Here is a 22091-nt window from a genome sequence, read left to right on the forward strand (position 1 = left end):
CTCCGTCTGTCTGTTGGCGGTGACCGCTGCGCTGTTTGTTTGTACCGCTGTGGCGGTCGGCGTGTTAAGGTGGCTGTCTTTGTTGGCGGTTTCCGCCACGGTCGTAATTCAGATTTTTATCGCCAGTCTGTTGGCGGTCTTACCGCCGCTTTAACACCATCCGCCAGGGTTGTAATGACCACCTTAGTTCTGTCCAGACAGAAGTTAACACATTGTTTAATGTCTAAAGAGTGCAAAGCTCTCTCTGCAGGAGTTGGATGTGGAAAAAAAAAGGTTTTGAAAACGAAGGGCTCATTCAGATGAAAATCCGAAGGGACCTTTGGAATAAAATGCGTAAGTGCGTTAGTGCGTATGAGTAGTTTGTCTTGTTTGAACTGTAAAAATGGCTCTTGTATGGAAAGAGCCTGTATCTCACTGACTCGTCTGGCTGATGTGAGGGCCACCACTAAGGCAACTTTCCAGGAGAGGAATTTCAGAGAAGCTCTATGAATCGGTTCAAATGGGTGCTTCATTAGTTGCGCTAGAACGATATTCAGGTTAAACGAGGGAGGAGGAGGTCTGAATGGAGGAAAAAGTCCTTTCAGAAACCGTTTGATTAATCTAGAGGAATACAACGAAGGTGAAGAATCTGACCGCCTGTAAGATGCTATTGCTGACTGATAAACCTTTATAGAGGAATGCGCGAGACCTGATTGCGCTAAATGTACTAAATAAGGCAATATTTGCTCTGGTAGTGAGGAAAACTGATCAATTTGCTGTTGCTGACACCAGAAACAAAACCTTTTCCACTTGCAAGAGTAAGCCTTATTAGTGCTATCTGCCCTAGCCTTAGACAGAACGTCTCTGCACTCCTATGGTATATTTAAATGTGCAAATTCCCTGTGCTCCGGAGCCATGCTGACAATTGCATCGACTGAGGATCCGCATGCGATATCTGCCCCTTGATCATTATCAGTAAGTGCAGAGATGGTTTCAGCTGGATGTGAGGCTTCACTGAGAGAAGCAGCAGCTCTGCAAACCAGTGTTGGCAAGGCCAGTACGGAGCTATTAATATCAGAGTGCACAGCTCTCTCTTCATCTTTGTCAGGACTCTTGGGATCAAAGGTATCGGAGGAAAGGCGTAAGCAAAGATGCCTGACCAAGCTATGCAATAACGCATTCCCCCATGATCCCTTTTGGTGATGCCAGTTTGAGAAGTATTGGCATTGGCGTTGGCGTTCCACTTGCTGGCAAAAAGGTCGATTTTGGGCGTTTCCCACTGGGAAAAGATGTGATCTACTGTGGACTGGTCTAGTTCCCATTCGTGGCAGCTCGATCTTTGCCTGATAAGCGAGTCCGCTATCTTGTTCTCTATCCCAGGCAGGTGCACCGCTGTGAGCCTGATGCCTTGCTCCGAGGCCCAGTTCCATATTTTGTTTAGCTTCACTGGAGAGGGTAAGAGATCTTGTGCCTCCCTGTTTGTTGAGGTAGTGCATCGTAGTGGTGTTGTCTGTTCTTATTACCACCTCTTATCCAGCACTCTTTGGAAGGAAAGCCTGTAAAGCCAGATAAACTGATCAGAGCTCCAGCAGATTGATGTGCATTGTCCTCAACTCTAGTGGCCACTTGCCACTTACTCGAAGGTCTTGCAAAACAGCCCCCCAGCCTTCCAGAGAGGCGTCTGTGCTGATAGTCCACGGTGCTGGACGATGGAGAAATGAAAGGCCAATAGACAGATGATGCTTCTGAGACCACCATACCAGAGATCCGACTATTGCTGGGGTTATGCTTATCCAATCTTCAAAGCTTCCCGGAATCTGGAGCCATTGTAGACTGAGCTGCTCCTGTAGTGGCAGCATCTTGAGTCTGCAGAGAGGAACTAGAAGTATGCATGATGACAACATGCCCAACAAAGATTTGAAAAGGTGAACTGAAATGCAGTTTCTTCTCTGTATCGACTTTGCTAGCGTTAGTAACTTTTGTTGTCTCTCTACAGTGGGGCACGCAATGGTGGATTGAGTGTGTAGATTTGCTCCTAAAAAGATGATTCTACGTGATGGTAGGGGTTTGGACTTCTCCCAGTCGATGGTGAGGCCTAAGCTGTTGAGTAAGGAAACGCACTTTCTTGTGGATCTGCTCGCTCCTGCATAGGTGTTTGCCTTTATCAGCCAATCGTCAAGATATGGGAATATCTGGTGTTTTCTCCTCCTGAGGAAGGCTGCAATTGGCACTAAGCACTTGGTAAATATCCTGGGAGCTACCTTTAGGCCAAAAGGGAGGACACGAAATTGAAAATGTCTTCCGGCTACCATGAATCTCCGGTACTGACTGTGGGTTGCGTGAATGGGAATGTGGAAATATGCATCCCTTAGGTCTACTGTAGACATAAAGTCTCCCTGGTTCAATTGCACATGGACATCCTGTAGGCTTATGCGGAACAGTAGTTTTTTCAACTAGACGTTTAATTCTCTGAGGTCGAGGAGCAGCCTCCAGTCCTTCCACTTCTTGCGAATGAGAAAGAACCTGGAATAAAACCCCTTTCCTCGCTGTAAGAGAGGTACTTTCTCTATTGCTCCATTGAGGAGCATCTTGTTGATCTCCCTCTTGAGCTGTTCTAGATACCTTGATGGAGTCCTGCGAGGAGGATTGGAAGGAGGTATTTGGACAAACTCCTAAGTGTGGCCCTGTTTCACTAATTGTAGGACCTACTTGTCTGATGTGATGACTTGCCATTGTTTGAAAAACAGGGATATCTTTCCGCCTAAGCCAGAGGAGGAGGGTCAGAAGTAGCCAGAGCCTTGGGTGTATCAGGCTCTGCGAGCAGAGTCCTTAGCAGGGCGAGGTGAGCATCCCCTAGCCAGATCTGCCGTAAGCTGCTTGAGGCGGTTGCCTTTGTGGGTAATATTGACGGAACTGCTGAGAGGAGGAAGGATACGTTGAGTATCTGTATTGCTGGTAAACTCCCCTATATATTAAGGCAGTCCATGTCCTCTGGCTCGAAAGAAAGGCCTCCGAAACTGGAGAGTTCCCAATGATTTTGCCGTATCCGTGGTGGATTTAATAGATTGCAGAGCCTCATCAATATGTTTCCCAAACAACACTTGGCCATCGAAAGGTAGGTCTAAAACTTTATTCTGGACCTCAGGCCGGAAAGATGTAGCTCTTAGCCAACCTTGCCTCCGAAGGACAGGCGCACCTGTAAGCTGGCGAAACGCAGTCGTGGCTATGTCCATAGAACAGTCTATCAGTTCCGCTGACATACACTCTCCCTCATGCAACGTCTTCTTCGCCTTGGATTTTACATCCTCCAGCAACTGGTCAATATGCGGGGCGATGTCTGCCCATAGTTGTCTGTCATATCTGGCTAACACTGCCAGGGAGTTAGCCGCTCTTATAACGAGGTTAGCCATTGACGAGAACCTCTTGCCAATATTGTCCAACTGTCTACCCTCCTTGTCCAGAGGTGCGGAAATTGGAGCAGATGGATTTTTGGACCTTCTCTGTGCCGCCTGAACAACCACTGAGTCTGGATGAGGGTGACCAGTTAGGCATGCTGGGGCATCCTCTGGTGCTTTGTATTTCTTGTCTAGCCGGGGAAGCACCACCGTGACCATAGCAGGGTTGTGCATAACCTTCAACCCCTCTTCCCATAAGAAGTCGACCAATGGTATAGAGCGCACAGATTTCTGAAACGGCTCTTTAAAATCATATAAGAAGCAATCTGTTTGCTTGGACGGCATTGTTAGAGCAAATCGTTTAGCCGCTCTCTCCAGGAGATTATGGAACCGCCCGATGTCATCTGGCTGAGAATCCACCTTCGGCTGAGACAGAGTAGGAGGAGCAGGAATAATATATTCGTCCCTCTCAGACTGAGTGTCAAGGAGCTCCCCTTCTTGGCCATCTTCCAAAACAGCGTCGTGCGGTATGGTCATATCCGGCATGGCCACATTCTCTAGCGGTAAAGTGGTTGGGCTCTGACGTGGAGTGGTAACCCCTGAAACGGGCGAAGGAGGAAGTTGCTGTCCTTGAGGAGGAAAACGCTTACTGTAGTCCGCCAGCATTGTTCTGAGATGAGAGAGCAAAGAGATTGGTATATATATCCCCTCCTGATATGGTCGATCTCCTCCATAGTACTGTGGGTCATAGGTTTCACCATATTCATCATCGTCCTCTTGATATTTGACATTTAATTGTGAGAGGCTATGTGCTGTCCCAAATGGGCCCTCGTCGTCTGACTCTCCATCCCCCTCCAGCAGGTGTACTTGTATGAGGGGGGTCATCTTACTAGGTGAGGTATACTTTGGGGTTTAAGTTTTTCTTGTTTTGTCAGCTGTTTTTCCCTCATTGACGGTGTCGTCAACGGCGCAGATATAGCTTTCGTCAACAGTGGAGTAGTCGTCGACGAACGCCTAGAGATCTTAATAGTTTACAGCCTTACTGAAGAGTCTACCGTCGATGAGGCATTCAACAATGACAATGCAGACACCATGGTCACTGCCGTCGACGATGACGTCGTTAACGCTGTTCTCATCGACGGTAGGACACTCTTCATCGATGATGTCGTCAAAACCGCCGTTGAAACGGTGGAAGTCGTCGATGGTGAAAAAGCACTCACCGATGCTCTCCTCGATGATGATGAACCTGTCGTCGACGGGACAATCTTTGCCCCAGTAGCAGATGAGGGCCTTTTGAAAGGCACAGATGGTGGTACAGAGGATGACTTCTTATCCCTTTCAGAGCTGCTGGCATGACCTCTCTCGCCCCTTTCTTGGAGGATCTATGAGGTGAAGTACAGGGGCTGTGGCGCTTCGCGGTCTTTTTGTGGGCTTTTCTTGACTGCTGTGAAGGTGATCTTGTATCTGATCTCGCCCTTTTTGATGACTTTTTGGACATTGTTGAGTCCTCACTATCAGAATCTGAGACTTGATTATCTCTGTAGTTACGTTTCTACAGCCAAATCAGTAATCTGCCTTCTCTATCCTCTAGAGTTTAACAGGAAAACGTACAACAAACCTTACAGTCCTTGGCGGAGTGGTCTGGATAAAGGCAGTATATGCTTGTTGTAGGTCTTACCCACAATCCGTCAAAACAAGTTTTAGCAGAGAAAAAATTGCTTAAAGCAAATCCAAAGGTGTGAAGAAAGAGCAGAGCTCTGAGGAGACTCCCTAGCAAGACGTGCGGTAGAAAATCTGAGGTACTGGAGCTTCTCTCAGGAGGGTTCTAGAGGGTGGTGTTGTCTGATTGGTGGATGCTCGTTTGGTCCTTTTTTCTTAAAATTACTCTGACAGACTGTTAAATTAAAGAGGCCTAGGGCCCTTGTATTATATCTTTTTCAACACTACTTAGTTAAATATACGGGGGTTCCCATCTCAACGATGGGGAATGATTCAAGCATGTGAATCTATGAAATTTCCAATACTGGAGTAAAAACATTAACAGCTGTCCCCTGTACCACTGAGGACTTATATGCAGTGATGCAGTGCTTAAGTCACTTTTGAGGATCACGCTCCCAAAGCCGTTCTGTGCCCCCTGTCATTAGTGACTGGCTAGTGTAGTAAGTTCGGATTCAGTGCGGCATCCATACAGAAGGTTCATAAAATGAAACTGAGGAAGCAAGCATCTATTAGAAAGAAAACAGTACATTAGAGTTCCTTGATGGAACAACTTTTCTAAAGGATTTCACCCCACCTCTCCCGAATCAGCCAAATTAATACATTTAAATTACATGAAGCAGGCGAAAGGTTAAGTGGAAGCCTAAGCCTTTTTTACCCTATTGGATTCTTTCATGGTCGGTATTCTAAATAAGGGTGGTCCTTGCCCATTATGAAAGTTGACTGAATGACAATTAGATGCTTGTATACAAGCGTGAATGCCACTATGGTCTTGGCAGCTTATGGTGTTTTAAAATCCCATTTAACATCCTTAACTTTTGATCCACAGTGGGGCAATCCATCACATAGGAGATTCAAATATTCAAGGTAGAACTTCAACACCAATCGCCATGAATTGCATTACAAAATGAGGTTGTGAAAGTATGCCTGCTCTACCTGTTGCTTGCATCCTAAGAGGCTGTGATGCTTGTGTGTGAGATAGTCTTGGCCTTCTGCACAATGTATTGTTATCTGCATTGGGGATCAGTCCATTACGGCATTATGCCCACCACCGCATCATGACAATCATTTTCCTCCTCTTTGGGAATGCATATCTTCCAGCAAGGCTTAAGACATAGCAGTCCAATGTTGCTCCCTTTCAATATGTGGCTTTCAATCTGGCTTCCTGGAGGCAGTCAATTTTTCACAGTTGGATGAACAGGCTGCATATGGAAAGTATGAAAACAAAAGACTGTCTCCACATTATGTACTACAGACCCTTTACCAATGCACTGTAATTGGGTTCTGAGCTAAGGATGGAGGTACATGTTAATGGATGTTTTTTTTTTATTTACAACGCTGTTTCCACTGTAATTATGGGAAAGAACTGATTACTCCTCAGTCACAGTGAGTGGTTCCATGAGTAAGTCCTGATCCTCCTCTTCCACTTGCACTCCATAGTGAAGGTATATACTTTGACAATTTGAATGAGATTCTCTGTCCGGGTAGGAGTCCAATCATTCCTCAAATGACGACTTGACCTGAATCTTTTCCTATACATAAACAAAATAATCCTCCCACGGAGCTCCATGCATCTCCCAAATTCTTACCAGACATGGAGGAGTCAGGATAAAGTCGCTCTGAGTCTGTTTGGTTTTACCCACATAAAAATCACAACAAATCAAGTGCCCAAGAAAATACACATAAGATACATCAATGCAGTTTACTGATTGTGCCCAAAATAAAAATATATATTACAGGTTTTGACAGATGACAAGTAAGGTAAACACACACTAGAAACTTTACTGCATAACAGGTTTAATCTCAGAAGACCTGCTTGTGCACTTACTCAGTGTGTTGATCAGCTGGCCACCACCTTCCTGAGATCGGTTAGGAGCAGCTTCAATGGCGGTGGTATGTGATCCCTGAATGGATAATGAGTGCGATGATTTGTTAGCCTCGTCTTCAGATTCACTGGAACTGTCTTCGCTGCTCGAAGAGGAACTTTTGGAATCTGATGAACTGCCAGAACTGCTCATTTGGTCTATTACACTTGCTTCTGCCATTAGCTCTAAAAAATTAGAAAGAAAATAAAAGCATGGGTAGTAACTGTGTTGATTAGAAACGTACCAGTACAGACTTTTTTGTAATGAAGCAGTTCTCTGGTAATGTTCTGACATATTATATGAACACGTCATGGCAAGTTATATAAACAAAAATGTGTCTAAGTCTATGAAGAAGAACTCCAAATAGTGATATACAGTAACTTCAATTTAATATCTCTCTATCATAGTGTATGATGATAGTGCTACATTGTACCCAACACCGGAAAATTTACCAAAATTCAATGAAAATCAGTCAAAGGCAAATGGCCTTCCCTCCTAAACACACACACACACACACACTTACACTTATGTGTCCCATCTCTTAATTCCTTAACCACTACCATGTCCAGTGTAAGGATTCAGCGATTTCTAAGCAAAACTATATTTCGCAGTTTTGGCGGTTCCTTTTCACCTAGCATCAGCTCCATCTGTTTGAACTTGTCTTCTGGTCATTTGGGACAGTGGTGGCATGAGGTTGCGATAGTAACACTTTTCCTGCAATGTGCACCTCTTGGGCCCTTTGAGTGGGGATACTACTTTGGCATATTGGGCAGTGCTTAGGGTGTTTGTGGTCTCCACCAAGTGGATCTCCTGATGTACATGGCAGGGCTTTTCCCTGATGACCCGTACAAGTTGCACACAAATTAGGAGTAATGCTACGACAATTATCAGATGCGTAACTCTTTAGAGTGTGTATGTGCACTGCTTAAGGTATAGAGAACGAATATTTAGAAAGGGGATAATAGCTAACAGTCATGAGATTGCCACATTCTGTTAGCAGCAGGTTGACATTATTTGGGCTAACAAAAACAGACAAGAAAAATTTCCCATTCTGCAAAGAACTACATGTCGTGATTAGCACTGCAAGGCCATCCATCCTCGCATGGAACAAATCTGGCAGGAAGAAGGAAACAAAGTTGGACACATTTGCTTGCCTTTCTAACATGTCTGAGTGAGACAATGTTTGTTATCTACAGCAGTGGTTCCCAACCTTTTGATTTCTGTGGACCCCCACTTTAACATTAATGGAACCCAGGCCCCCCACTGAATCATCATGCGAATCCAGGGACCCCCACCTGAGTCATTACTGGAAGCTCGGAACCTAATTTGTCAATATTTGTTAATATTTTTACATTTTCTAGGCTCTCGCAGACCCCCTGAGAAGGCTTCGCAGACCTCCAGGGGTCCCCGGACCACAGGTTGGGAACCACTGATCTACAGTGCAGATATATGAACGGCTGCACAGCAACTTCCACCTTCTCTCCATTGAGAATCATTCAGAAGAAAAGGTGAAAAAGACTCGAGATTTTTGGGTGGGTTAAGAGACATGAGGACTTATTGCTTAGAGAAAGATGCCGTTAGGCCATTATCCAGCTGTGGCCTGACAGCTTCCTAAAGTATGAGAGGTAAGGTCATGGGCTCGTGTAATCTAGTTAGGGAGAGCACTAATTACTCAACCAATACAATAACCATGAGGCTGATTAGGAAAATGGTACTCACCCTGTAGCGACCTGGACTTAGCGCCTAGTGTTGTAGATTCACATGCACTGCATACCCCTGCCATCTAGTGTTGGGCTCAGACATTTTTTACTTGTTTGTCTAAAAAGCATGAGTAACAAGACTGGTGCGAATCCACCTTTGGGTCCACTAAGCACAATCCCATTCACCCCAGTTGATTTTTTTTTTTCTGTTCAGTGAGCGAGTATTACAAGTGGAGTTCTGTGTCCAAAAGAGAGCCTGCTGTGCTTAGTAAATGGAGTAAAAATTACATAGAAAAAAAATTGATCGACTTCCAGAGGGGAGGGCGGGAGCATATAATAAGGCACTACAAGCTACAAACAGATAGTTACAGGTCAACATTTTCGGTTTGTAGCATGTGTGGTTGCACATAAACAAGATCCGCATAGACTTTAAACAGCTTCTCTCCTAAGCCAGGCTAGCAAGCAGATGACGGAGATGATTGCAAGACTGCTCCTAGTACAGCTTGGCCAACTAACACTTGCTCACATGCTAGAACCTCAACACAATATTTGGTAAAAGTATGAGGAGTTGGCCAAGTTGCAACCTGGCAGATATCAATAAAGAGAGATATTACCCATGGCAGTTTCAGCAGAATTTTGGGGGTGGTACAGAGAAACATACTGTCTTTGTGAATACGGAGTAATGGCTCCTCGATCATAAGAACTTATCCATCTGAGGGAGGTGAAGGCTACCAGGAAGGCAACCTGTCAAGACAAATGAAGGGCACATGAGTGCAGGGGCTCAAATGGTGGGCACATAAGTTGCGCAAGGACCATATTCAAGTTCCCCACAGGTTTTTCCCTGATGTGGCACCCTCTTAAAATCCTCCATGAAGGCCTTGATAAATAGAGAAATGTTGTCTACCCAGGCATATGGAGGTTTATGCAAACCCAGCCCTATATAGTTACAAAGGTAGTGAAGAATCTCCTGGACAGAAATCCTAAAGCAGTCTGTTAAGGGATACATTAGCGCATGAATGTTACCAACTGCCTACTTGGCAAGCCTGGGTAGAGGGCTTACATGATTCTCTAGGATATGCATGCATTCCTCTGGATGTTTGAGGTAGGTGAATTCTAAGATCTCAGATGCCAGATTATGAGGTTCAGCTGAAAGGGATCTGCAAGCCTGAGCTGATCATAATGCTGAGAGAGAAGGTTCAGTCTGACCAGTAGCTTCTTGTGGGTACAGACTGACATTTCTAGGAGCAAGAAATACCGGGGCTATCTTGCACAGGTTAGTGTGACTAGGATGAAGGTAGATGGCAATGTGCTTTATCTGCTTTACCACAAACGGGATGACGGGAGAGGCAGAACAAAGTAGACAAATATGTCCTTAAATAGTTCAACCATAGTGGATTGCCAAATGATGTTGGTACCTGGGGGTGAAATTGTGGCACTGTATTGTTTTGGGATTGAAAATGTCTTGACAGGATCCCCCACACTTTAAAGTACCTGTGAAGTACTTGAGGTGGAGTTCATACTTGTGGGCTTAATTAGTCCTGCCTAAAAGGAATGCAACGTTGTCCCCCAAATGGTCTGCCAACAGGTGACTGTTGTTCTGGGTTGCCCAGCGGTAAATTACCTAGGCTAGTGCCAGCAAGTAGGTATGTTGAGTGCATGCGAGTGTGCGTGCATTTGTGCACATGTACGCATGCATGTGTGGGAGTACATAGATTTGTGAATGCATACGTGCATGTGTGCATACGTAAACGTGTGTGTGTATGTGCGGGGGTTAACAGGCGGGGAGAAGGGTAACCCCAGCTTTTGGATGTATTACATGGATGTCATGTCATCTTTGCAGTCTTGCCCTGATTGAACTTGAGGAATGCTTTGAGGGCTAGTCTGATGGCTGGCAGCTCCAGACGGTGTACGTGAAGGGGAGCCTTTGACCCTGAGGGGTCCATGTGCCTTGGACAGTCGTGTTGTGCAGATTAGCACCCCATCCCACAGGACACGTTGGTGGTGGTGATGAACAAGTTACTTACCTTCGGTAATGCTTTATTTGGTAGAGACTATCTAGCTGCAGATTCCTACCTTCGATATATCCCCAGGCATCAGACTGGATCTGGAATTTTTGTCAGCAGCACCCTTGCACATTGGTAGGTGGCATCACTCAGCTCTGAATGGCATTGTCCGCGCTGGGAGTGATGTTTGCGGTGCTTAAACAGGTGCCACCCAGGCATGCTGACACTGACCACTGGTGTGGAAAACTAGGGCCATGAAAGAGTAACAGCCCTAGCTCTAGAAATCCATTCACAGACTGGGAGATTAAGAGGGTTGGTAAGGAATCTGTGGCTAGACAGTCTCTACCAGATAAGGCATTACTGAAGGTAAGTAACTTGTTCATCCGAATGACTTCTAGCTGCAGATTCCTTTCCTTAGAATAGACACCCAAGCAATACCAACCCTGTAGGTGGGTGTGTGGACCAATTTCAGATGAGGAAGGCCTGCGGGACCGAACAGGCAATGGGCCCATTCTTACGGACCGGACTGTCCAGGCAGTAGTGCTTTGCGTACCTAGGTGTCTGCCAGGTGTTGAACCTCCCGGGAAATCCCCTGACGTTCCTGCCATGTCCAGAGAGACACAGCCTCTTGACAAAGGGTTCAAGGCCCCACCCTACCCTGTTTGTTGCAGTGCCACATGGTGATGGTGTGGTCCATGAACACCTGCACTAGCCTTCCCTTGATGGGAGGGCAAAAAGGCTTTCATTGCCAGACAAATCACATGGAGTTCCAAAGGGATGGTGTGGAATCCGGATTCTGCTGCAGACCAGAGTCCTCAAATCTCCACCTCTCCCAGATGGCCGCCCCATCCCAGAAGCAGCAAATCTGTCACCACTGTAAGATCTGGCTGGAGAAAGGACAGGGGTCTACCACTGACCCAGTCACCCAGTTTGTTAGCCACCATCTACACGTTTCACATTTCCCTCAGAGATCTGGACCATGTCGGAAAAATTAATCTGATGAGGTACCCACTGGAAATTTAGGTCCCACTGCAGAACCTGCATATGCCAGCAGGCATGTGTCACCAGCAGGATGCACCAGGCCATGAGTCGCAGCAGCCTCAAAGTCTCTCTCACAGAAATCCATGCTAGAATTTGAAACATCGGTATCCTAGCCTGACTATCCTGGACTCGCCATTCAGAGGATAACCCTAAAACTGCAGTGCTCAGGACAGCTCTGATGATAGGCAGAGTCAGAGAGGGAGTCAGGTGCGACTTTGGCACATTTATATAGCACCCCAGTGAATGCAGAAGGTCCACTGTAGACTAGAGGTGGGAGATGACAGCCTGGGGCAAGCCTGCCTTCAACAGCCAGTTGTCAAGGTAGGGGAAGACTGGCACTCCTGATCTCCACAGGTGAGCTGCAACCATGCCATCACCTTGGTAAACACCTGAGAGGCTCTGGTTAGGCCAAAGGGAAGCACGGTGAACTGAAAGTCCTCACGGCTAACGTGAGCCGCAGGTAATGCAGGACAGAGATGTGAAAGTAGGTGCCCTGCAAGTCCAGCATTACCATCCAGTCTCCTGGGTCCAGTGCAGACAAAACCTGAGCCAGGTTGAGCATTTTGAACGTCTACCCCCTCTCAATTTCTTCCTCAAGAAGGAGGTCTAGGATAGGACTAAAGCCTCTATCCCTTTTTTGGCACCAAGAAGTAGCAGGAATAGCAACCACAACCAACTTCTGGCATCTGTACCAACTCTATGTCTCCCTAGGCCAAGAGATCTGCAACTTGCTGGCTGAGAAGAGATAGGTGATCCCCCGACTGCCGATTATAAGTGGGGGGGGGCATTGGGAGGAGGGAATTCACGATGGGGAGAGACAAGCCCCTTTGGAAGATTTGTAAAAACCCATTTGTCCAATGTTATGGACCGCCAGTGGGACAGGTGATGACGAATTCTGACACCAACTGGGTGCCCATGATTGTTATAAATAAAAAAGAAAAAAGAAAAAAAGAAAAAAGAAAACGCAGATTAGGAGGGTTTGGAGGCAGCCTATATCGGGGGTGGCGGACTGACCAGACAGCTTGCTGCCTGTCCTACAGGGTCTGCGAGTACCCACACCTTGGCCACGCAGAGGCTGAAGAGTATGCGTTGTGTGGCGGCTGGAAGCTCCTTCTGTGGCCACGAAAACAGCAAAATATGGATTGTGGGTGGCAAGGGGCCAGAAAGGCCTATGGACCAGGCCGTAGCCAGACTGTCCTTAAAGTGCTCCAGTGTTAAATCTGCCTCATCTCCGAAGAGGCGGGAGCAATCAAAGGGCATGTTCATCAGAGAAGATTGGATATCCAACCGTCCTCAGCCAGGTGTGGCATCGTAAAACCACTGTCAATTAAACCACTTTGCCCAGCAAGTCCGTGATGTCCAGTCCACATCTTATTGTAAACTTTGCTGTCTCTCTCCTGTTGGCAACAGCCTAGGAAAGTACAACCAGGGCCTCCTCTTGCAACCATATCCCACAGTGTGTGGTAATATTAACCCAAAAGGCACATGGTGTTCACAGACAACAGTGCCAAGCTGGTTAAGAAAACATTTCCTTCCTTAAGGTGTCCAGCCTCAAATTCCCTTTCAGGTGGTGTGGTAGTGAATGTACCAGGATTTACATGAGATGTAGGGACTTGGAATAACAAGCTCAGGTGTAGGGTGAGGACGTTTTCAGTCCCATGGAGTAGGGCGGAGGCAGCAAGCATTCGTCCTATTCACAGGAGCCCCTGTGCTGAGCCTCAATGAACAGGAGTTGTGGTTCTATGGGGGACACTCCTGGTTGCAGAACCTCCACCAAGAAATTGTAATTTGTAATTTGGTAATTTATAAAGCGCATGGCTGCCCGAAGGCTTCCCAGCGCTAATGCAGGACCAAATTAAGCAGACAAAGCTGGCACTCTATAAAGGAAACAGGAAAGTCTTCAGCAGTTTACGGAAAGAGAGTTCAGAATCTTCTAAGCGAATTTCAGCTGGAAAGGAATTCCATAGCTGGGCTGCCCTAAAGGCAAAAGATCTACCTCCCTATTTTTCTTTCTTATCCCGAGTATTGATCAGGGACGTAAAAGAAGATCTAAGTAGGCGTTAGGGAGTATAAGGGGTTGTAATTTGTCTAAAAAAGGCCAGACCTCTGTTATAAAGAGCTTGGAGGACAAAACATGCAGCTTTAAAGTTAACACGCTGTGCAACAGGTAGCCAATGTAGCTAGGCTAAAGCAGGTTTTGCTGAAAAATGTGTGGGAGTGCCCATCAGAAGACGGGCGGCCGCATTCTATACCACCTGCAACCTCTTCAGAACATATTTAGGGGAACTCATGAATAAAATATTTCCATAGTCCAGGCGAGATTGAACTAGTGCCTGAACAATGAGCTGTTTGGCTGAAAGGGGCAAAAATGTAAAGATTTTCTTACAGGTCCTCGAAATACAGAAACACGAGGAAGCTAGTTTCTTTGCATGGCATTCCATTGTAAGTTGTGTGTCCAACCAAAAACCTCGGCTTTCAATAGTATCTTTAGGTGGGGGGGAGATTGTTTAGTCTTGCCGGGGCTAACATAGGGGACTGCACACGCGGAGGGTTCCCTATCAGCATGACCTCTGTTTTTTCATCATTTAATTTTAATTTGCTATCAGCCATCCAACCAGCAATATCCGACAGGCATGAAGAGAGGCCAGCAGATTCCGAATTACTGTCAGTAAAAAAAAAAAAGAAAGAAGACCAATTGAGTATCGTCAGCATAGGAAATGAGTGATGCCCATAGGGTTCCACAATCTCTGCCAACGAGGGCATATTAATGTTAAAAAGTGTAGGGCTCAGTGACGAGGCCTGTGGAACACCACATCAAGGGGAAGATATCTGAGTAAAATGTCTGATTCAGGATTTGAAATGTCCTCTGATCAAGAAATGATGACAGCCATTTAAGGCAGATGCCTTCAAAACCCATTTGAGTGGTTCTACGTAGAAGAGTTTTATGGTCCACAGTATCAAACACAGCACTCAAATCAAGAAGAATGATGGCTGCATGTCCGCCTGCACCAAAACGGCATCTAGTGTCTTCTGTGACAGTCAGAAGGGCAGATTCCGTGATGCGGAGTGGCCTAAAACCCATTTGAGTATTATGAAGAAGATTGTGTTTCTTCAGAAGGTCTGACATCTGTGAGTTGACCTGTTTCTCCATACTTTTAGATGCAATAGGGAGAAAAGCAATTGGTCTATAATTGGTGAGTAAGGTTGTATCAAGATATTATTTTTTTTTTTTTTAAACAGGGGCTTAACCACAGCATGTTTCCAGTATTGGGGAATATGTCCAGAGGACAAAGAGTCGTTAAGAATCTTAGTTAAACCCAGCGTTACAACATCAGATCCTAAGGCTAGGATAGAAGGAGGGGATGGATCCAAAGGGGACCCAGATTTTATAGTATGAAGATACTTATCAACTAAGTCTTCACTGACAGGCTGAGAATAGGACTCGAGAGGCTAGAACATCAGTGTTCGAGACAACCTTATCCACATTGATCGAGTTATTGGAAAAGGTTGCCTGAATATCAAAAATTTGTTTTGACTGCCACTGAAGGTCAAGGACCTCAGCTGCGCTCCGCCCCACAATGGCAAAAGACGCTCCCTCCTCCACAGCCACAGTAGCCGGAGAAAACATGTCAGCGAATGGAGAAGTTTCCAGTCCACTGGACTCACTGAAATCCTTACACCAATCCATGTTAGTGTCATGGGCTAATATTCTTCAGGATTCAGCGAACTTTCCCAATCCTCCTAGTGTCCTAGCCCAAATGAATAGGGCTCAGGGTCAGGTCTGGAAGGAATGGCTCCAATCAGCGCCAAATGAAGTGTCTAACTTCTGGCTCTTTGTCGCTGTCAGGAATAAGAATTGGGGCACCGCAGCCGAGAGCATCGACATCTAGACTGGCGCTAGAGGAGGTTGACATGGCACAACCAGCATCAGACCACATCCTAGATTGGATCCTAGGGGACAAATAGGCACCCAGCCTGGAGCTGTCAGTGCAAAACCAGTAAGGGGTCCTGTGGAACCCTACGGCCTTAAAGCAGATCGAAGTAAACGGGCCACCCAAATAAGAGATGCATGGCCTCATAGAACTCGAAGTTGGGTGGGAGTTTCACCAGCTCCAAGAAACTCAGGGAGGCACAGAGATGGTCCAGGCACTGGCTCTACTGTTAGCCAGGCCTCGATGGAGGACGCTACCTCATCAGGTAATGGACGAGGTGAAGAAGAAGATCTCTTTGATGACGACTACTTTTTATGGTGGTGAGACTTACCTGAGAGAGCGGACTACTTCAGGACAGCAACCACTCCCAGGACCTTCCTCTTGACTGGGATCTAGATTGTCACACATTAAGCCCCCAGAAGCTTGAAAGAGCACTCCCTCAAGGACTTTGGGTTCACTGTGCTGCAATTAGCCCATGCTTTCAGGTTTTGGTCGAGGCACCAGAGGCATACGAGGTGTAGGTCAGTAACCGACATTGAGCACTGACAGGCACCGCAGGGCCTGAAGTCCGCCTCTCCTGATGACATCCTGCCACACCAGTAGAAAATCCTGAAAAGGACGCCAACAAAGGAAAAAATGAATAAGGGGTAGCTTTTCTCCAGTTTTGTGCTGACTGACGTGGAAACAAAAAAAAACTACTGTCAGTATGCCTGGGTGGCACCTGTATAGGCACAGAGAACGTCACTTCCAACCCAGAAGACGACCCCATGCAGAGCTGAATGATGCCACATACCAGCATGCAGGGGTATTGCTCACGAAAACAGTCTGATGCCTGGGGATAATTCTGAGTTAAGGAATCTGCAGCTAGAAGCCTCTATCAGATGGTTATGGATGGAAGGGGTTCTAGAAAAGGCCTGCTGAGTCACCCCTCTAGCAGGTCTTACAGCCCTAAGGCAGGGTGCACTATACCACACGTGAGGGCATAAGTGCATGAGCACTATGCCCCTACAGTGCCTAAGCAAAACCTTAGACATTTTAAGTGCAGGATAGCCATAAGAGTATATGGTCTGGGAGTTTGTCAAACACGAACTCCACAGTTCCATAATGGCTACACTGAAAACTGAAAAGTTTGGTATCAAACCTTTCAGCACAATAAATGCACACTGATGCCAGTGTGCGATTTATTGTAACATACACCCAGAGGGCATCCTAGAGATGCCCCCTGAATACCTACCCGACTTCTAGTGTAGGCTGCCAGATCCTGCCAGCCTGCCACACACCAGAGATGTTGCTAGACACATGGGGAGAGTGCCTTTATCACTCTGTGGCAAGGAACAAAGCCTGTACTTGGTGGAGGTGCTTCTCACCTTCCCCTGCAGGAACTGTAACACCTGGCGGTGATCCTCAAAGGCTCACCCCTTTTTGTTACTGCGCCCAGGGAATCCCAGCTACTGGAGATGCCCGCCCCTCCGGCCACTGCCCCCACTTTTGGCGGCAAGGCTGGAGGAGATAATGAGAAAAACAAGGAGGAGTCACCCACCAGTCAGGACAGCCCCTAAGATGTCCTGAGCTGAGGTGACCCCTGCCTGTAGAAATCCTCCATCTTGAGCTTGGAGGATTCCCCCAATAGGATTAGGGATGTGCCCCACCCTCCCTACAGGAAGAAGCCACAAAGAGGGTGTAGCCACCCTCAAGGACAGTAGCCATTGTCTACTGTCCTTCCAGACCTAAACACACCACTAAATTCAGTATTTAGGGGCTCCCCAGATCCCAGGAAATCAGATTCCTGCAACCTGAAGAAAGAAGAAGGGCTGCTGACCTACAAGCCTGCAGAGAAGGTGGAAGACAACAACTGATTTGGCCCCAGCCCTACTGGCCTGTCTCCAACTTCTAAAACCTGCTCCAGCGATGCATCCGACAGGGACCAACGACCTCTGAAGCTTCAGAGGACTGCCCTAGACCTCAGGACCAAGAAACTCCTGTGAACAGCGGCCCTGTTCAAAACCAGCTACTTCTTTGCAACAAAGAAGCAACTTCCAAGGACTTCACGTTTCCCGCCGGAAGCATGAGACTCTACACTCTGCACCGGACGCCCCCGGCTCGACCTGCATAAAACCAACACCTCAGGGAGGACTCCCTGGTGACTGTGAGCCCGTAAGTAACCAGAGACGACCCCCCTGAGCCTCCACAGCGACGCCTGCAGAGAGAATCCAGAAGCTCCCCATGACCGCGACTGCCTGTAACAAGGGACCCGATGCCTGGAACCAACACTGCACCTGCAGCCCCCAGGACCTGAAGGAACCGAACCTCGATGCAGGAGTGGCCCCAGGTTACCCTTTGCCTTGCCAGGTGGTGGCTGTCCCGAGAAGCACCCCCCCTGTGCCTGCACCGCTAGAGTGACCCCCCTGGGTCCCTCCATTGTAACCTATACAAAACCAGACGCTTGCTTTGCACACTGCACCCGGCCGCCCCTGTGCCGCTGAGGGTGTGTTTAGTGTGCCTACTTGTGTCCCACCCCAGTGCTCTACAAAACCCCCCTGGTCTGCCCCCCGAGGACGCAGGTACTTACCTACTGGCAGACTGGAACCGGAGCACCCCTGCATTCCATAGGCGCCTATTCTGTGGTTCTTAAAATAAACTAAGAAAATATATTTTTCAATATAAAAATCTATTGGCCTGGAGTAAGTCTGAGTGTGTGTTCCTCATTTATTGCCTGTGTGTGTACAACAAATGCTTAACACTACCGTCTGATAAGCCTACTGCTCGACCACACTACCACAAAATAGAGCATTAGAATTATCTACTTTTGCCATAATCTTACCTCTAAGGGGAACCCTTGGACCGTGTGCACACTATTTCTTACTTTGAAATAGTAAATACAGAGCCAACTTCCTACACATACATACAAAGGAACATAGTAAAAACTTTTGCTAAGTCAGAAGGAAGTTAAAAACAAACGAGGTAATGGGTCCAGTTAATCACATATTGTGCAAAATAAGCAAACATACTTATGGGAGCTCCCAGTCCCTCATCAGATCGTTCAGCTTATTGATTTTATACCAGGGTTTTTCAAAATTGACAGATGTACAAGCAAAGACAGAAATAGACTTGCTGCCAGTTCAGTTCATGTTTTAAACAAGGTGAACAGTTCAGTCTACCAGCTATTTCTACAAATAAACACCAATCAGTCTATATGATAAAACTATTAAGTATTGCCTTTCGAAAGGCACAGTATTTTGTTGTCCAAGTCACTATAAATAATAAAAGTATTCTTTGGAATGGATTAAGGATGCATGGGTAATCTTTTTGATCACAAACAATCCAGGGGTGTTCTGCACTCCCTGTCGGTACAGTATTAATATATTAATAATATATATGGTAGCAGATGATTGATGGCATAATTTGGTGCCTTCTCTTTGAAAGATTGGAAGTCCACATGGCTAAGGCGGGAGTCTGCCTTCTCACTGCCATGGTATAATGGTGAAATTATACCAACAGGCGATTTCAAGAAATGTAACAAATTTGCAAGGTAATAGTTGGTCACCAGGGTTAAAGCATGCAATTATGGCTTCCCTGCAGATCGACTAGTTCTGGAATTGAAACTGGTCTTTAAATACTGTGGCCACAACATGTGCAGGCATAGACAAATGCATATCAAGTGAATTAGGTCACCTTTGTGGTTGCAATACCTAAACAGTGTCGGACCAGTGCGGAAGAGACGGTATTGCACTGCTTAATTAGCATCCATGCATGAGAACAGGAGATAAATTTGCTTTTATCCTCTAGCGAGGATATCAATTTTGCCGCTCTATTGACTCCCCTTTTGTACTCATATGGCACACTTGCCACACATAGGTCTGTGAGACTCAGTGACTCAATGGAGAAATACAGGTATTTTTTGGTCTGAAGATTGTCTGTTATTTTGAATAACATACCAAAAAGCTTGATTTAAAGAGTCTTATACAAATTTATTATTGCTCTTCTAGTTCGATCTTATTTGATGAGCCCACATTCTAGGCAAATTTAAGATGGGGATGCATTCTGTGTTAAGTTGAACACTTAACAAAAGGTATTGATCTGTGTTTCCACGCTTTCTGCATCCCGCCTCTCATCGCCGTTATTACATCCATAACCGTTAAGAGTGGCTGAAATGATGGCCCATTTAGTTTTTTTTTTTGCCAGAACAATAAAGGAATGGATTACGGCGGTTCCCTTCGACATTTGGCATTGATTAGAGGGACATCTAGTGAATAAAAACAAAGTATAGGCCCAGATTTTTACAATTGGTTACGGATTCAAGCTGTGTAGCCTTTAATCGAAATTTTGGAATGTGGCACAGATTGATCTAGTTTTTGCCACATTTACCTTCAAATAATTATTTTCAGCATAGCAAGCGAGGACATTCAACGTTTTTTGTAGGCCCACTTTTGTTTGACTAAATAGTACAATTTCATCTGCGTATGATAAGTGGGTAAGACGAAGTGGTCCCAATTGAGAAGAATGGTTATTTTTTTGTATCCAAGGCAGGCGTAAGATTCACCATGAAGAGATTGAAATAGTGGGGCGCTAAAATGCAACCCTGTTTTAGGCCTTGATGCGTTGGTATCTTTCTGGACAATCTCGTACCATCTCAGATTTTCATTTGTACCCACGTGTCCATTTATAGTATGTGAATTGCCCATATCAGGGTGTCTGGAAGTCCACATTATTGCAATTTGTGCCATAACAGTTGCCGATTTATGCGTCAAAGATCACTTTGAAATCAATAAAACCAAAACGCGATGTGGTTTTGTCTGGTTTGCATTGGTCTGACAAAATGGCAGTTATTGGTATATTTGTACTTGTGCCAACTCCTTTTTTTAAAGTTAGTCTAGTTCTGTGGGAGGATATTTTTATTGCTGGGCCAAGACATTAAATACTCTAGCAGCAGAGATTCAAAGTACTTGGCTTCCTGGATGGGGGAGGGGCGGTGGTAAGTCGATAATTAGTTGGATTTGCCCTATCCCCCGCCTTGTAAACTGGATTTATAACGGATCCCCGCCAACTTACAAAGATGTTAGCGCTAAGTTGTACTTCTCCGAATAATGAGGCCAATATATTTGACCAGAAATCTGTGTCCTCTGAAGATTGCCTGCAGCAGGCCATTTTGACCGGGTACACCTTCCTGACACCCCTTATACAGAACTTTGCTAACTGATGACAGCAAATATATTGTTTCATCTTGGGAAAAGGATGGGAAAAGAAGCAATGGTGATTAGGCAGTGATTCATTCATCTCCCGCTGTGCTTGGATGCTGATGACATTTGAGAAGGTAGCAGCAAGGAAGGACATCCATGTCGATTCAGGGATATTCAAATTATTTGCACTCCTTGATGTTACATGAAGACTATTTATTGTTTTCCAGAAATTTCTTGGGTTAGAGTGTTTGGCGTTATAAATTATTTTTATCCAAAAGTCGTCCTCCGCTATTCTTTGCCTTCCCACAGTTGCTGTGTGCATGCTTTTTTGAGTCCTTGTAATCGTAACAATAGCAGACTGCTGGAGGGGTGCTTGTCCAGTTGCCTGACTAATTTATTTTGCTCCCTTTTCGGGTATATGCCCAGTTTTGCAAGCTGGACCTTTGGTCTTTCCCAGCATTGTGGGCCTGGGAACTTTCGTGATGTAGAAAACGGTTAGTAAAGCTTCTCAGAAGGCTAACCAGGTGGATGTATAATGTTCAGTAGTGCAAATACATTTATTAATTTATGTTTTAGCTTGTAATTCAAAGTCAGATCTGGTTTCTGTCGACCAACGTACTTGTTTCAGATTTGTCATAGTGGTCAAGCAGTTCTGGGTGGGCTTGTTCATGTGTGCTAGGGGCTGATCCTATCATCAAAAGCTGAAATGCATGATTGCTGCGTACAGTATATTTTATTGAGAAGTGTTTGACCAGCAGAAACAAGGGCACTGAAATTACTGTGTAGCAGATTAGTGACCGTGAAGTAGGACCACTGTATGTATAATTTGGCGGTATACCGCCTGGGAACCTTCCATTAACGGCCCTCATTTTAAGGAACTCTAGTGACTGAACAAAATTAGCACCTCTTAGACCTTGTCGCCTGGGTTTTATGAAGGCCTAGGTCGGGATGTCCCAAAATATATTTTCGTAACTGAGTAGATCATCCTCTGAAGTGTACATGAAGTTGGATTCGAAATTGCCGGTCATTATTATATCCTATGTAGGGTTGAGATGCTTTTAGCTAGATATTGTCTCTAATATTTTCTCTATTAATGAATTCTTGATGCTTTTGGGAGGTATATATACACACTGAACAATAGCACTGGGGATCTGTTATCATGTGACCAATTATTCAACTTGATGATTTGGAGGTCTGGATCTACATATAGTAGTTCTCCTGCGGTGATATTTAACCGGAGAGAAGTGTAGACCGCAAGGCCGCTCTTGGGCCTTCCCTGTTTT

At 45.8% G+C, this 22091-nt stretch overlaps 1 protein-coding gene across 1 annotated transcript in view; it reads right to left on the minus strand.

Moving 5' to 3' along the window:
* The window catches only part of EAF2 (ELL associated factor 2), a 269229-nt gene that overhangs the window by 39078 nt on the left and 208060 nt on the right, over nt 1-22091 (minus strand). Inside the window, exon 5 of the mRNA XM_069224272.1 lies at nt 6919-7140. Within this exon, the coding sequence (XP_069080373.1) occupies nt 6919-7140 (222 nt within the window). The remainder of the gene's footprint in view (nt 1-6918; nt 7141-22091) is intronic.

This window comes from Pleurodeles waltl, chromosome 3_1, assembly GCF_031143425.1.
Source record: "Pleurodeles waltl isolate 20211129_DDA chromosome 3_1, aPleWal1.hap1.20221129, whole genome shotgun sequence".
In the NCBI taxonomy this organism is placed as follows: domain Eukaryota; kingdom Metazoa; phylum Chordata; class Amphibia; order Caudata; family Salamandridae; genus Pleurodeles; species Pleurodeles waltl.